Source organism: Castor canadensis, chromosome 8 (assembly GCF_047511655.1).
Source record: "Castor canadensis chromosome 8, mCasCan1.hap1v2, whole genome shotgun sequence".
NCBI lineage: Eukaryota > Metazoa > Chordata > Mammalia > Rodentia > Castoridae > Castor > Castor canadensis.
The window spans coordinates 141317458-141335098 of record NC_133393.1 but is presented as its reverse complement, the minus strand read 5'-3'; the positions used below and the strand labels follow the sequence as shown (position 1 = coordinate 141335098).

Genomic DNA, 17641 nt, shown 5'->3' with positions numbered 1-17641 from the left:
GGCAGAAAAATAAACTTATTAATAGTTCTACAGTGCACATGGAAGACAATTCATTCCAAGTAATAATAATCACAAAAAAACCTCATTAATATGCTATGAAGCAAGTAACTTACATGGCATACGGTGAAAGCATTTCGGTATCTAATGTTGAGCACAACAATTTTATTGCTGCCTAAATATTAACACACACACACACAATACACACTCATGGACTGCAGAAAGTTGAAACCTAATATTCTTATTTTCATTCTACGCCAGTGAAAAAACTAAAAAGAAAAAGTAACTGGGTCCTCATGGTCCCCATCATTTGATGTTACTACTCACAAACTAAATTTTCAATTTTGAAATCAGGGGTCATATGATGGAAATAGCAAAGATGTAGAAAATTTTTTTTCTACATCAACAGTAAGAATGAATGGTAAGAGGAAGAAAAATTAAAATCAGAAAAAAAGGAAAAATATAGCAGTACAGAAAGTTAAATATGTAAGAAAAAAAATCTGAAGAATATCCACCAACATACACATCCATATGAAATGAAATTATACAGCATTTTCATTTACTATGTTACTTATTTCTAGAATGCTTGAAACTTAAATAAAAATGAACATTATCAATTTTTTGGGGGGGAGACATTATTGGGTTTTGAACTCAGAGTGTCACACTAGGCAGGGACTCAACTACTTGAGCCACTCTACCAGCCCACCAAATTACTTTTGTAAATAATTATTTACTTACTTATTTTAAAAAACATTTAAAAACACATTTTAAATATCTCGTTTTATCAAAAATCTTTTAAATCTACTCAAAGTGAAAAATAAAATTTCCAAGTCTTACCTTCTTACAAATGTCCAATAAAGACTTATAAAACTTCTTATCAACAGTTCTAAAAATTTGAAAGTGCAATACAAAGAGTCCACAAATTCCAACATATTTGTCTCTTTGATCAATTTCAGAAGGTTCTCCTTATAAAGCAGTAAGATGAAAGCACAAATTAAATTATGCTTTTAAGAAAATGCAAATTTTATGAACAAAAACTAAACATGCAATTTACATTACCAAGTTTGGCTTCTACATTTGCAAAAATTGAACGAATACTATGTGCAAATTCTTCAGCAAAAGTGCTATTTTTTGACACAGATACTCCTCCATTTAGAGAATCAAACTGTTGTTCTATACAGGCCTAGACAGGAAACATTTAAAGAGAAATCAAGACTATAAATAATAAGCTATGAAGCATTTAGATATAGTGTGCAATAACCTTTTACAGTCATTTTAATTTTACTAAAACTGAAGCTGATTAATCTAATATCTAAATCCTTTTGATAGGAAAATGTGTATGTACCAGTTATGTGAAAGTAAAAAAATAAAATAACCCCAAGTATCTAATTCTGTATGAAAAGATACAAAGAGCGATGCTCAGAGATGTATACAAAACATTTCTGATGATGCATTGGAAAGTATGGTTTTTATTTCACTTTGCACTTAAGAGTACAGTTTGTTAGCCAGGCACATGGTGTCTCACGCCTGTAATCCTAGCTACTCAGCAGGCAGAGATCAGGAGGATCGCAGTTTGAAGCCAGCCCAGGCAAATAGTTCGCAAGACACTACCTCGAAAAACCCATCACAAAAATAGGGCTGGTGGAGAGACTCAAGGTAAAGGCCCCAAGTTCAAGCCCCAGTACAGGAAAAAAAAAAACCTGTTTGTGTTTTCTGCTTATAATTACTTTTCTACTACTTTATTGCAGCACGTGTAAAAATGTCTTCTGAAAAAATAACCAAATGATGGTTAAACTGATGAAAACAGGGTAGAGACAAATTGGATAAAATTGTAATTATAGAAAATATAAACTAAAACTATCCCTGAAGCAGATGTAAAATGAAATATGATAGAGATACTGGTGAACACTACCCAAGGCAGCACTATCCAACAGAACTGGGAATGACAAAATGCTCTGCTTCTGTGCTAAGATGGTTAAACCAAGAACTGTTTGGCTATAAGCAATTGAAATGTACTATATAACTAAGGAAGTGGGGTTTGTTCTTTTTTTTAATTTAATTTGACTTTAGTCAATTTGGATTGAGAAGTTACCCTACTGTACAGGTTCAAATTAAACACCCTGACCATAAGAAGAGTAAATCAGACTTTTTAAAGGTTGTAGTGCAAACCTAAATCTAGAAGCTAATAATACTTAATACAAATGCTTTAATTTAGATCTTAAGTTTTATTCTTTTACATTTTTTAAAAACCCTTACCTCAAGTACAACCAATACACTTTCAACTTTTTTTTGCTATTTGATACTGAGATAGTTATATTTTAATACAATGATAATGATTTTAAGCCAAAGTACTTTTTTAAAGAAAAAAATCAGCAATATACTATGAAAGTGTCCTACTATAATTCTGAGCTGGGTCAGTTCATATGAACCCATCTTTAACAGCCTGATACAGCTCTACTCACCTGGAATATCATTCCATCAAGTAACTGCCCTTCTAACTTTAGCAAGAACTTTTCAAATGGCTTTAGTTTTTCTTCCTGAATTCCAAATTTTGAAGGGTTGTGATGGACAGATTTCAGTAACCTTGTGGAAGATCAGGAGACAGATCTTATAGCTAGCTAATAAAGTCTTTAAAAAAATATTTTCCCAGAAACCAAAATTTTATATTACTCTTATTTGGATCTACACATTTGAAAATTCAACACGTTAATATATTAGTATTAATAATATATTTAATTTTCTTGTGCTTCTTTGTATCATCTTAAGTTCAGAGGCCTAGTGCTATAAACATACCAGACATTCAATAAGTATTTATAAACTGAACAAAATTAAACTTCTATAGCATCTAATAAAAAGAAACCAAGCTCAGGACAAAAATTTTTACTTGAGTAAATCTCAATGAAAAAATAAATCTGACCCAAGGTAAGCAAATTAACATTCTACTACACTTTAACAATTAGGGTGCTTTATATATCATACTCTCAAACAAACCCATCTGAAATCAAAGAATGGTGTTAACTTCGTAAAACTATTTGACAGGAACTCCTTCTCGATACAGATCTCCAGTTCTCTTATAGGATCTGCATGATTTATTATGTTTATTTGTTTACTTTTTTACTAATACATTAACCATACAAAATAGGAGACTATTTTAAAATATTTGAGTTAGTGTACCTTTTGTACATAGTCCAGTGGTCTTTCAGTGTGACATGATTATCAATAATTTCATCCAGGGTAAGCAAAACTGTTAGCAGTTCTCCCAAGTGCTCATACATAGTCTGTCAAAAAACCTTTAATGATTATCATTTAGTCACTAGTTAGAAGTTAAGTCTCATGTGGATTTTTAAAGTAAAAACCATTTGAGTTAATCACTGACTTAGTTAAAGCAGGGGGTAAATCAGTTTACTAACCTACAAATTTGATCCTCAAAAGGCATTATTAGCCTTAAACAGAAAACACTTTGTTCAATATGTCTTCCTTAATTGTTACACTGAAGATTTGCTTCACTAACCAAAGAGACTACTTGGAGAATGATGTGCACTGCGCCACTACTAGGAAAAACTAAGAGTTACACTGACAGTTATGCCTCGTCAACTAGACAAACAAAAAAGAATATAAAAAAAAAATCCTCTAAGAGTTTAATTGTACTTTCCAATCATATAAATTCCAAAGAAAAATACAGTTTTATAGGTCAAGTTAAATTACTGTTACCTGAAAATGAACTCCGGTTGTCTCTATAATCTTGGGTGCAATCCTATAATAAAATATCACCCAAGTTAAAAAAAAATCCTTTTTGTCATATATTTATGTTTATTAAAGTCAGTCACTATAATTTAAGAGATCTAAGAAATTACAATATTCCACTATTCCAAAAAAGGAACCAACTTATGCAGAGTCTGGGCTATCATTGCCTATACCCCACTCACAGGCAAGACATGACAACATGTGGCCCATGAATAACCTTAGCCATATAACCCTAAAGGATGCACCCTGAGATGGAGGTAGAAAAATAAAGTTCACATTCATCTTTCTGAACTATCAGAATTTCTCAATTAACCAACAACAATCTTTTTATCCTATCCAAGTTGGCATATGGAAACTAGTCCTCCCTTCAGTCAAGTCTAAGTCTGCCTACTAAAAACAAAGCGTACTTCTCAGATTATACCAGAGTGGAAAGCCACAAAAAGTTCAAGTTTATTTCCTTCCTAAATTTCCAGCAAAAATTTAAGATTTAACTAGTACTTGTACATCAAAGTACATACAGAAACCATTTCATCTGAAAATATGCATTTGAAAATTCAACTAAATTTCATCCTTCTAAGGCAGAGGTGGGGAAGACGCTCAGAATTACACACCAGGTATTCTGGGGGTGAAGAACCTATGCTGTCATTCCCTCTTGCCATGAGAATAGCTTCAGTGAAAAGCCAAAACAATAATCATCTGAGGAGGACTACATGAGAATGAGAAATGGTAAACATAGTTTACCCACTTATAGAGGGAAGATAAAAAATGGTTTAGTAAGAACAATAATAAATGGACTGGTGACCAAAACAGCAGTCTCTGAGTCACTATGGAATCTTAGCAAATAAATCATCTGGGCCTCAGTTATCTCTTCATAGCATTAAAAGTCCTAGTCATATACCTAAATAAAGTTATTACAAGGATACAACTCATACTTATGCCCAGGCTGGCCTGGAGAGAGATCCTATTTATACTTCCGATTTAGCTGGGATGACAGGTGAACACTACCATACCCAGTTATTCCTTGAGATGGGGGCCAGGGGGGGTCTCACAAACTTTTTGCATGGCTAGCCTCAAACCTCAATCTTCAAATTATTTGCCTCTCATGTAGGATTACAGGCATGAGCCGCTGCACCCAATGTGGAAAATATTTTAAGTATAAAGAATTAATTGATTGTTAGACATTATTTTATGGTAGTAAGATTAGCAAGAGCTTTATGAAAATGTGATCCTTGCTTTTTTCTTAATTTAGGGTAAGTGATCTCTAAACTTGGAAGACCTTTAGAACTATACATTTTTTTCAATGTAGACTTATTCCCTAACTCTACCCCCAAGATTTCATATTTTAAGAAGAGTCTCATGTGCCTAAAGAGCTATAGAACCATTACCATAGTCACAAAAGAAAGAGAACACAGAATATGAACTAATTCCATAATAGGTTTCTTTCTGTGTGATCAAATTTTTTTAAAGAGTTTTCTGTGAACATTATCATTTAGATAATGAGTTCATGCACTATGGTAGACATTGTGCCTTATGAATCTACGTAACATATATATCTAATAGTATTTAGGACATCACAAGTGTTCAAAGAATACTAAATGAGTAAGTGAACAAAAAACTCTTTCAGATCATTAGTTTTTGGAAAAACATTTCCTGCATCTCCATTATAAAAAGCAAAAATATTTCTAAAATTCATTACTTGTTACTGATATACAGGGCAGCCAACTGATGGACTACATTCATCACCACTTCATAGCACCTCGTAACAAAACAAGAGAGTTCCTGAAATGACAAGTATATGTTATACAGTAAGTTTTTAAATGTCACCATTTTTTGCTGAATTTTATGGTAACAAATCTAACAAAAACAAAATAGTTTCCCAGTGAAATCTCTATTAAACCAGCAGCCAGACAACTTAAACATCTCTCAAGCGATAATTTAACTCACCTCCTGCATCCCAGGGTCATTCTTACCTCTGCTACCACTGAATTTTTTTATTTTAGTTACTCATACAGCTCCTGAATGACAGGTACTAACTCATTCCTTCTTTGAATATCCACTGCCTAGGATGGTGGCTAAACTCAAATGCTTGTCAATAAACCTCTAGCCTATTAAATGAGTCAATGAATGAACATTTAAATGAAGGGTTCAGAAGCTGCCAGTTTGGAAAGGATGAGGATGAAAGAAAGTGATCGTCAAAAGTCACTCTGAAATCACTTCAAACATTTATTACCTTTAATCGCATCGTTAGCAGGCTTGGCACACAGCAAGTGAAATATCAATTTTCCCAGGGATGTCTGACATTAAATAATTCAGTTCCAGATCTTCTGAAAAATTGTTTTTAGAAGCTCTCAACTTTTAAACCTTTAGAAACAGTTTGTATCTAAAATATTTAACACCTAATTAAATTTATAGCTATTCTAAATTTTAAGCTCTATGAGACAGAAATTTCTATTTTTATGTGCTATTGTATCTCTAGCACCAAGAACAGACTTTTTTGTTGTTGTTTGGGTTTAAGTGTGTGTGTGGTGCTGGGGTTTGAACTCAGGATCTCAAACTTTACTAAACAGGTGTTCTACCACTTGAGCCACACCCTCTTTTTTGCTTTATTTTTCAGGTATGATGTTCCATTTCTGCCCAAGGCCAACCTCAGACCATGATCCTTCTATCTATCTCCTCCCAGGTAGCTGAGGCCACAGGTACCCAGCTTACTGATTAAAAGGTTCTTACTAACTTTTTACCCTAGCTGGCCTCAAACATAATCCTCCCAATCTCTATCTCCAAAACAGCTGGGATTACAGATGTGAGCCATGCTGCCAGGTACCAGCAACAGTTTTTAACATAAACCAGGCTCACCACATGCATTTGTTGAACATCTTAAAATGAAACTTTTGTGCAGTTATCAGTAGATCTAAAAACAATTTAAAGTTTTTGAAAATAAAGTAATTTTTATTTTAGACAGGGCCTTGCTATACAGTCTAGGCTGGCCTTTTTTTTTTTTTTTTTTTTTTTGCTGTACTGGGGTTTGACCTCAGGGGCTGCACCTTGAGCCACTCTACCAGTCCTTCTGGGATGGGTTTTTTTCAAGATAGGGTCTCACAAACTATTTGCCATGGTGGCCTTGAACCTCGATCCTCCTGATCTCTGCCTCCTGACTAACTAGAATTACAGGCATGAGATACCAGGACCTAGCCGGGCGGGCCTTCAATTCCTAATACTCCTACCTCTACTTCCCGAGTGCTGGGGTTATAGGCATGTGCCACCACGCCCAACTAAATAATGCAACTTAATTTTACTTAAACAGCTCTTGTATTACATTTGTTATTAAACTTTTAAATGTTAACTGAAAGCAGAGAGAAGAATAGAAAATGCAGGGCAAATAGAAAGCACAAAATACAAAGTAGAAACAAGTCCAGATATACAGACAGACTTTATAAGGGATAAACAGAATAAGTTAACCAATTAAAACACTGTTAGATGACATAAAAAGGCAAAATCCAGCCATTCATTATGAGCTTAACAACAGAGATACATTCTGAGAATCACTGTTAGTCAGTTTAGTTGTTGCACAGACTCAGAGTATACTAACACAAATCAATATGGCTATGATGTTGCTAAGCAATATATAATCTTATGGGAACACTGTTGTAAATAAGGTCCACTGTTGACCAAAATGTTGTTATACAGTACATGGTTATACATGCAGTTTTAAAGAAATGCAACTAAAACATAATGACAATAAAATGTTACAAGAATGGAAAAAAGATAAACTTTTCAATGTCAAATAAAACAGAGCAATGGCAGCAATATTATTACCAGGCAAAAGACTATATTGGCATTGTAACAGTTTATAATTCCACGGGCTGAATATCCCTCATCTGCAATGCTTGGCACCAGAAATGTTTCAAGTACCTGAACTTTTCAGATTTGGAACTATTTGCATACACATAATGAGATTATCTGGAGCATGGGACTCAAGTCTAAATACAAAATTCATTTATGTTTCATGTAATATCTTATATACAAAGCCTGAAAATCATTTTATGCAGTATTTTTATCACTGTAGGGTGTGGAATTTTCCACTTGTGATGTCATGTCAGTGTTCAAAAGGTTTCAGATTTTGGATTTTCAGATACTTAACCTATATTGTAAAATATGTTTACATAATTATCATAGTTTTTGCTACAAAAACAAAAAACTTGAGTGGCAGTGAGATGATACACATGCTAATTTGCTTCACTAGAATAACCCTTTTACAGTATGTATTCAATAGCATCATGTTGTATACCTTAAATGTATACAACGATATTTACTTTTCTAAAAAAAAGAAAGGGGGGGATTTAACATAGAGAACCAGAACAAATCAGTGAGGTTATCCACAGAAAGCAGATACCACCTCTATATCCAGGCAACTAAAGAGAAATGGTTGCTAGAACCTGGGAGCCTGGAAAAAAATAGCATCATGATGGTCATGACATAACGATGAAAGATTCAATTTATAAGGACTCATTAACAATTCTCAACTTGTATGCATCAAAGTGTCATCAAAATAAGTGCAAAATCTGATAAAACTAAGAAGAGAAACGGATTCTGCAACCTACATTTCTTAGACACCATACTATCCAATACACTTTTGTCAGGTCCTGCCAACAGCAGACTGGAAGGCATTTTTTGCTGTTTTTATCAAGATAATCTGAAGAGTTCACCTCAACAATGGCAGTTTGCACCAGTATCTAACTTCTTTCAGCATTCCAAAAACAACTGCAAATTCCTCTCTGAGGTACCAGCAATAGCCAGACAGAGCCACATCCTCAGAAGTAGGAGCAACAATTCCATAAGGCTATTTCTCCAAGCTCTAAAATTCTAGCAGGAGCAACCATTTCCCTTTGGTTTCCTGGAATGTGAAGGTGATATCTGCTTTCTTTGAATAATCTGTTTTGTTCTTTTGATCCTCTAATTCCCGTGGAACAAATTCTCCTTATTAAATCCCCCTTAAAAAAAAATTGCTGCATATATTTAAGGTATACAACATGTTATGGAGCACATATAGGTAAGTAAGAATACCCTGGTGAAGCAAATTAACATGTCCATCATCTCACATTAGTTATTCTTTTTTTGTTGTTGCTTTTATGGCAAAAGCAGCTAAAACCTGCTCATTAGGCTTGAATCCCATACATGGGACAATTTTATTACCTATTCTCCTCATGGTGTACATGAGATAGCTAGAATGCTAAATCCTGCATATACGCCACTTTGTATCCTCTGACCTACATCTTCTGAACTACCTTGGGTGATTTGTTTTCTAGACAGGACTTTGAGTAATATATAGCATATTATCAACAAAATGCTCCCAATAAGGTCAAGAAGACTTCCAAAAAGGTAGTGACAATACAAAAGATTTGAATAATGTCAGCACACTCGAATTTGTTCCCAACAAGGTATATAGGTATTTTTTTCCTCATCTCCAATTTTTGCTTTTTTCACATTGTATATGCATTGCTATCCAGAAGTTATTTCATGCCTTTGATAAAATTAAGCCCCAAGACCTGAAATCACTAAAACTTTCCATTGATGAAAAGCATTTATTTCCAAATGGAAACATTCTGCTATAATTATCAAGTGCTGTTGCTTTTTACAATCTCATCAGGGCTCAATACTTTCCATTTTCAACTTTTCCTGACACAATTTATCTTTCTCCAGCTGGTAAGAAGTTCAAATTCTTTCAAAAGGCATGGGGATAAACTGTCCATAAATAAAGTTATACAAAGAAACTAATCTTAATACCTTAGTCCCCTAAAAATGCTTAGAAATCTTTCAGGAGTTATTTCCTAACCTATAATCCAATACTTAATAATTCTCTATTCAGAGTACACATCTTTAGCTTTTGAAGGTTTCAGGACTTTTTTAAGTATGTGTAGGTTATGCAACTTTTTAAAGAAAAGGGCAAAAGAAAGTAGAAATCAGTCACCTGTAAAAATGAAATAAATCTCCCCATTTGAATTTGGCAATCACCTTCCACCATGCTGGACTCTGTAGCTTTAAGACAACATGAAAAATTGTATTTTAATTTTTTAATCTGAACTCAACACCAAAAAAAGAAAAAAAGCTATTATTTTCATTAGGACATCTACTAATTTGCTTATTACTGAAAACTCAGAATTCTTACATCAAAGGGAAAAACCAATCACTACACATAATTAAAAGCAATAACCTGCTGTACTACTTAATGAAGCTGAGGAAAATGTTCATCTAGTTACAGTATTTTATAACTTATAAAAATATCACCAGTTTTAGAAATTTGCTACTGCTTCATCACTCAATTGTTTTCACCTAGTGAGCCAAACAAACCAACAAAAAAAATGAACGCTTATTTTCTCACACTCATACATTTTAAAATCCCATTAGGTCTACAATTGTCTGTTAACTTTTTGTTCATTTCTGTTTCATAGAAAGTACCACCACATTTCAATTTTGAAATTTTAATACTTACTTCCTTCTCCATAAAACAAGAGACCATTGTAAAATTTAGTTTCAGCCTGTTTTAAAAAAATTAAAATAATTTTAAAGATTGCTGTTTTCAAATTCCTATGCTCTCAATTCTCTCTATTTAATAACAGAAAACTACATCATTCACGTCAATTTATTTAAATTCTAAAAACTGCTTATAAGTAAATTCAGTTTACTTATAGAGTAACAGATATTACAATACTCAAAGCTGTCCTGATTCCTTTAGCTTTTACTTTGTCTTATATGACCACCTTACCCACGTCCTCTTACTAGCTCACAGTCGTGAACCACAGTGTCAAAGAGGGTAGAGAAGAAGATGACATTTATGAACTTCTACCAGAATTTAGTGGCTCTTTGGTAAGGAAACAAAACTAAATTCATATTAAAGGTTCAAAGCGTTTAAAAAATCAGTTCCAGTTAGCTAGCAGTATGCAGATAGATACGAGCTATTCTGCTCAGTAAGATGTTCAGCAAGTAACACCCTCTTGAAGCCTAGATCTCTTTATCTGTTCCTTGTCTACCTCCCTGAGGTGTTACAGTAGTAACACTGCTAGCATGGTGCAGGCACATTGTAAGTACTCAATAAATGGTATTATTACTATTAGTACTCATTATTGGTATCATTAGCATACTATTACTTTAATTCAGTCAATGTTCAATACTTATTGCATGTTGCACATATATAAGCATATGTTTGCTTTTAAATGATCTGTTTTTAAAATTTTAAGATAAGAATACAAATAATTACCTCATATTTTAACTTTTTGATTTCACAACAAAGTGCAGCATAAACGGTGATGACTTTGTTTAAGACCTAGTTTCATGAGTGAAAAGATAAAACAGAAAAAAGTAAATTATAATAGTAAGAGAATTTTTAATGCATTTTTAGGTTTATGATTTCATACCTTGTTTTCAGTCTTTATGAGTTCCAAAAGAGAAGACTGTTCATAAGGCAAAAGCTAGAGAAATAAAGGAAAAGAACATTTCAATTTGGAGGGGGGAAAAAAAATCACTGAAATTTTAAGTGCACAAATTGAGACAAGCTCTATTTAAACCTGTGTTAAACACAAGTTTTCAGCATTATCACCAAATCAACTATTTTATTCAAAACAGTATCAACAGACAACAAAATAAGAAAAGTAAGCAAGCTCAAGAAGAAATGGCCCAAATCTAGGACAATCACGTTGTGGTGATTCTACTTATGCTCCATCCATAAGGAGGGTGAGTGACCAGGGACAAACATCTGAAACTCATTACCCTCAAAGATGGTCCAGGTTGAGAATGACAACTTCCTAGTGTAAGTCTTCTAACTTACATACTATGATTCTCAGACAAGTGTGGAAGAACAAAAGAGATGACAAATTTGGGTGAGAGTTTTAAAATAATATTAAGCCTATCTAGCCCGCAAGACCATAAAGTCTCAAGCGATTTCAGTTTACAAATTCATAAGCACTCATAAGGCAGTTTAGAGTATGGATAAGGGCACAGGCTCTGGAAAAAATTGTCCAATTTTTATTGATTAACCACTTAAAAACTGTATCACTTATTTGAATAAGTTGGGTGACATTTTTATGCCTACGTTTTCTCATTTGCAATTGGGATGCTATTATACCTCTAGTCTATGGTTGTGGGAATTAAAAGTCCTACAGCCCAATTTAAAAATAAACAAAGGGCCAGGCACATAGGCATGACCTGTAGTCCCAACTACTTGGGAGGCTGAGGCAGGTGAATCATCTGAGCCCAAAAGTTTGAGGCCACCCAGGACAACATAACCAAATCCCACCAGGGGGAAGGGGGGAACAAAAAGGCAAAGGCTCTACACAGACATTTTTCCACAGGCATACAAAAGTCTCATAAGCACATGAAAAGACAATTAACATCAATACCTATGAAGAAACCCAAGTCAAAGCAACAATGAAATATCACTTCACACTCACTGGGATGGCTATAACCAAAAAGACAAATAACAAGTGTTGACAATGATGTAGCCTTCATATATTGCTGGTAGGAATATAAAAGGGTACAACCACACTGGGAAAAAGTCTGGCAGATCCTCAGAAAGTATAGTTACCATATGACCCACTAATTCCACTTCTAGTGCACAGCAAACAGAAATAAAAACATGTCTACATGAAAACTTGTGCCAAAAGTAGAAAAACTTAAATGTCTATCAACAGATGAGTAGGTTAATATGTGATATATCCATTCCACAAAATGAACTATCATTCAGTAATAAAAAGAATAAAGTACTGACATATACTACAATGTATATAAGCCTTGAATACATTATGTAAGTAAAAGAGGCCAGACACAAAAGAACATGTGTTGTATGGCTTCATTTACATGAAATGTCCAGAACAGACAAATTCATAGAGAAATGAAGTAAATTGGTAGTTGCCTAGGGCTGCTGGGTGTTGGTATAGTATAGTATGGGAGCAGAGGATGGATAACCACTAATAGGTACAGGATTTCTTTATTGGGTGGTAAAAATGTTCTATAACTGATAACGGTGATGGTTGTACAATTCTGTGACTATACTAAAAAAGCCACTGAACTGTACAATTTAAATGGGAGAACTGCATAATGTAAGTTATAGCTCAAGAAAGTTCTCATAAGAAAGTTTTGTATGTGTTAGACACCAGTGGCTTACACCTGTAATTCTAGCTACTCAAGAGGCAGAGCTCAGGAGGATTGCAGTTCAAAGCCAGCAAAGGCAAACAGTTCGTGAGACCACATTGTGAAAAAAACCCATCACACACACAAAAAAAAAATTAGGGGGCTGGTGGCATAGCTCAAGGTAACATATCTCTAGGCCCTGAGCTCAAACCCCAGTACCACAAAAAAAAAAAAAAAAAGTTTATATGTGGCTTAGTTAGGATAGTATACATAAGTGCTCAACAGATACTAGTAATTATTTAAGTGGTGACCACTGTTTCAAAGATATAACTAAAATGGAACAAACAGAGTACCCTGATTTATATACACTAAAAAATTACTCCCATTTAAAGAGTCCCAATATCAACACAAGGCAATTTATGATGGAAACATTCATATCTTGAAAAGGATATGAGTTACATGGGCTTATGCATTTGGCAACATTCAATGAGCAGTATCCTTAAAAATGTGTATATTTGAGTGTATGTAAAAACAACCTCAATAAAAAGAAACAAACAAAGCCTGAATGTCCTATCCAGCCCTCTTCATTTTCTTGATGATAAAAAACAAATACTATCTCAAACAGTTGAAGTCTGTGCTATGATACAAACTCAAGGCTTTGGGTTTGTATCATTCTCTCAAAAACACCTGTAAAACACAGAGAAAAAGAAATTGACAATTTCTTCCAAGTTTCTCTTGACTCTTAAGATTTCAAATAAAAACACTTTTTAAAAATGACATATTCAAAATCTCATATGTCCTGAAATATATACATAAATGAAAATAATAAAAATCAAACCTTTAATGCTATAGGATCAAGATTGAAATCCCAAACATCTCCAATTGAATCATCCAACGCATCTTCAATTCTTCGCAACTGAGATGTATATTCCTCAAGAAATTTCCCATAATTCTTAAGCTGAACTTCGGCATGAATTTCTAAATTTAAATTTTAAAACAGTGTAAGTACTAGTAATGAATTACTGAACATTTACTTCAAATAGCTGAAAAGTCACAGCAAAGCATAGTTAATTATTACTTTGAGAAGTCTGAATTTCTTGAAAATAAAGTTCCAAAGTTAAACAATAATTCAGCTTTCAGTTTCCTCCAAAGACACAAACAATTTTAAAAGCTATAGCCCACTTACCCCACAATTTAGGCCTTAACCAGTCTGAATAATGCCTTTGACAATTCTGAGTCCTGTACTACATTTTAGTCACAACGCTGCAAAAAAAAAATTCAAGACCTGACCTGAAGCAGTATTAAAAAACTGTTACAGAAGCAATATTTTAAAATGTTAATTTTAAAATGTTTATTTACTTAATTCCATACACAGTAAACTGCTTAAAAAACACATACTTTTTTTGTGTGTGTTTGAGTTTCAGACTTCATGCTTGCTAGACAGATGCTCTATCTACCACTTGAGCCATACCTCCAGCTCTTTCTGGTTATTTCTGAGATAGTGTCTTTTTTTTTTTTTTTAAACCCAGCCTCACCTGGAACCTTGATCCACAGGATCTCAGCCCCTAGGTAGGTAGGATTACAAGCATAAGCCACACACCTGGCTCCAAATATCTTTAAGTGAAGGTTTTAAAGCTGCTGTGGAGTCTAAACAAAATGTTTTAATTATTTATCACAAGTTGAGAAAAACAGTTTAAAAAAAACTGGTTGGGTACAGAATGTTATGTTGATATCCACAGAATTTACACATTAAGAGTGACTTTAAACTTAGAGTCAATGAAACTAGCTATTTTAAATGCCTATTTATCAAAACTAATAAACATAAATATTCCATCTTATGAGTTCATTCCTTATTCCCCAAAGCAGCAAATTCAACTCCAACTTTCTTGTTGACATATATAACTTTATTCAATCTTAATTTTCCAAAAAAAGAATTATTTTCCTCTTCAAGTTAGTAATGTGAAGCAACTCTAAAAGTGTGATCCGACTCATGCTGTATTAAAGTGTAAAGACCTACCTCCCTATTCACCTTCACTTTACAACGAATGCCCTGAATCCAGTAAATCAATTTGGTTCACTAAGATTCCTATTTTATAGTATTAATATAGGTAATTTTGGAAAAGAATTAGTCTATGATTCAAAGTCCAAAATTTAATGGAAAACAGGCACAGCAAAGAGGTAAGAAGTCTTCTCTTTTCTGCCACAAACATTAAAAAACTGAAGATTCTCAGAACCCCAAGTTGATGTCTGATTCTCAGCTACATGTGCAACAACAAAAGCTTCATTTGACCAGCAAAAGAGTTCTTAAAAACAATGCTAGAAAATTGTGCTAATAAAGCATTAGTCTGGGATTTCACAAGGGAGAGAGAGGGCAACAGAAAACCTGTAATAACACTAAACCTCCTTGCTGATAAGATAATGAATAGTTGTAAAATTGGTAAAAGTTAAAGTGCAAAGATTTGATTTAAAAACTACCTGGTGAGTCTTCAAAACTCCAAAGACCTGCATAACATGCTTATTTCTTTCAGTAGACTGCATTCCTTGTCTTATTTTTGTACTCCCAATAGCAACTAGAGTATAGAAAATGTATCCTGAGTGAATCAGATCATTCAAGCTGAACCATTTTCAAACCCAGTAACATAGCAACTTTTTGAGGGTATCAAAGCCAGGAATCTTTACCCATCATCAAATCACAGATGATGAGGTGCAGTTCACTTTACATTTTTTTAATGCTGCAAAAGAACTAACATCTTAAGGGATATTTTGCGAAAAACTGCAAACCATTCAGCATGCAGGGTAACTTCGAGAGACGAATAAAACCTAATTACATCTAAGTTTGTAGATATTAGTCATTGTAAAATCAAACAAAGCTCAGCTAATTTTTTTTTTAAATGACACTCCAGCTTTTGGGGAAAGTCTGCATACCTGCATATAATACTCCCAAACTGCATGCCCCAGTATCTCCTATTCACTTATCATACAGATCAAAACCACCAAAGATAAGAAACATTGCAACTCTGTATTAATCTCAAGAGGAGTTTCACTAATTAATTTGACCTCTCTACATTTTGCTAAAACAGAATTTGTTAGGTTTCGGGGGACTGACTTCTAAGTTGAAAAATAAAATGACTCTAATTTATGAAACAATTTGAAGATTTTTTTTAAACCTTTGTAGGTTTAAACAACTGCAGGACATCCCTGAAAAATAACACATCACATGAATAAAAGGCTCAGAAAAAGATAAAATGGCATTCCCGTGTTTCTTTTCCCCGCGTGAAGAGCTGTTTCCTCGCTACCTTCTGCGGTTCTAAGACTATGAGCCCAAACTTCCAAAAGTTGGTTTGCGAGAAAAAAAGAGAAACAGGAAACCGAAACAGGAACCGAGACCTGAGCCTCTTGTAGAACCTAACGCCGAGGATCCGGCGAAAACCCGGCGTCTGAGAGCCAGGGGCGGGCTAGGCTTCAGGGGTCCCGGAGGCTTAGGGGTTCCGGGGGGGAGGGGTTCCAGGGCACTGCGGGACTCCCGGGGAGGGGGTGGCTGCAGGGCTCCCGGGGGACTGCGCAAGACCCGGGAGCTGCGAGGCCCCGGGGGATGCGGGGTTCCGGGGGACAGGGGACTCCGGGCCTCCCGGGCGCGCCCCGCCCAACCCCACGCGAGCCCGGGGCTCAGGAAAGTGGACGCCGCTCCTCTGGCGGAGGGGGTGGGGGTAGCGAGGAAGGTCACCGCCGCGCCCGCCGAAACAGACCCAGCCTGACCCGCCACTGCAGGAACCCCGACCACGAAAGTCCTGCTGCAGCGCGCGTCCCTCTCACTCCACGGGGTACAAATGTCCCGACCCGGACGCTGCGCAACACCCGCGACGCAGAGCCCTCCCGTAGGACCGCCGTCAGCGCTGCAGCGGGCCAGGCAGCGGCCACCCGCAGACTCTCTTGACGTTCCCTTACTCTGTGAGCCGTCGTCAACGCGGTCAAACTCCCAGTCCGGGGACAGAGTCTCCACCGCCATCACCCCAGCGCCTCCACAGACACAGCCCCAGCCAACCTGGCCAGCGACGCCGGCCTCACCCCAGCCGCTGCCACGCACGTGACTTCCGGCCCAGGCCCCGCCCCCGCGCGGCCGCCCTGGTCTCCTGGGGCTGCAGGGGCAGATGGGAAAGCGAGTCTTCTGCACCGGCCGACGCTGCGCCGTGGCAGCGGTTCTCGCAAGTGTTCTCGGTCCCCGCTGGGGCCTTGCGGCCAGTCACTACTCTTCTCGCGCTGTGTCAGCGCCTTCAATTTCATCTTGCTGTGTAGAGGCCATTTGTAATGCCTGGGGGAGTTGCTCTCTCAGTGTAAAGTAAAAAGGGCAGAAATGATGGGGTGAGGGCTCGACGGGAAGGTCTGGTGGTACTCCAGGAGGGCCTTGTCCATGGACCAGCTGGTTTGCTGACGTCACCACTGGGGTTCCTGCAGCTGTCCTGCACCTGCCGGTTGTTTTTGAGAGAAAACTACGGGGTGAAAGAAGTGACTTTACGAACCCCCTTGACTGGGAATGTTACTAATACCAACCACTCTCCTCTTGATTTTAAGAAGACTGAGCAAGATTACCTGCCACGTGAATAGGGACTCCAAATTGCACAGTTATACAAACATTTTTTTACAAGAAGGTTTATTGCAGCGTGGTTTGTAAAAGGTACTGATAGGAAACGATCTAAGTGTCCATCAAAAGAAAATAATAACATAAAGATCAATACATACTTATTAGGAATTACTAGAGAACCCTTAAATGAAATATAGCCGG

At 36.0% G+C, this 17641-nt stretch overlaps 1 protein-coding gene across 7 annotated transcripts in view; it reads right to left on the bottom strand.

The window, feature by feature from the left end:
- Washc4 (WASH complex subunit 4) overlaps window positions 1-16964 on the bottom strand; it is a 57055-nt gene extending 40091 nt beyond the window's left edge. Inside the window, exons 1-12 of one of the 7 annotated variants that reach the window (XM_020162372.2) lie at window positions 16807-16964; window positions 13700-13839; window positions 11151-11204; window positions 10994-11059; window positions 10229-10274; window positions 9707-9774; window positions 5438-5520; window positions 3709-3751; window positions 3172-3275; window positions 2460-2580; window positions 1057-1180; window positions 835-962 (exon numbers count right to left, since the gene is read on the bottom strand). In XM_020162372.2, coding sequence (XP_020017961.1) covers window positions 835-962; window positions 1057-1180; window positions 2460-2580; window positions 3172-3275; window positions 3709-3751; window positions 5438-5520; window positions 9707-9774; window positions 10229-10274; window positions 10994-11059; window positions 11151-11204; window positions 13700-13839; window positions 16807-16867 — 1038 coding nt within the window. In that variant the 5' untranslated portion in view covers window positions 16868-16964. Of the gene's footprint in view, window positions 1-834; window positions 963-1056; window positions 1181-2459; window positions 2581-3171; window positions 3288-3708; window positions 3752-5437; window positions 5521-5971; window positions 6066-9706; window positions 9775-10228; window positions 10275-10993; window positions 11060-11150; window positions 11205-13699; window positions 13840-16806 lie in introns of those variants that run through there. The other 6 variants (XM_074084280.1, XM_074084281.1, XM_020162374.2 and 3 more) reach the window with 6 other exon arrangements.
- Window positions 16965-17641: the final 677 nt, after the last annotated feature.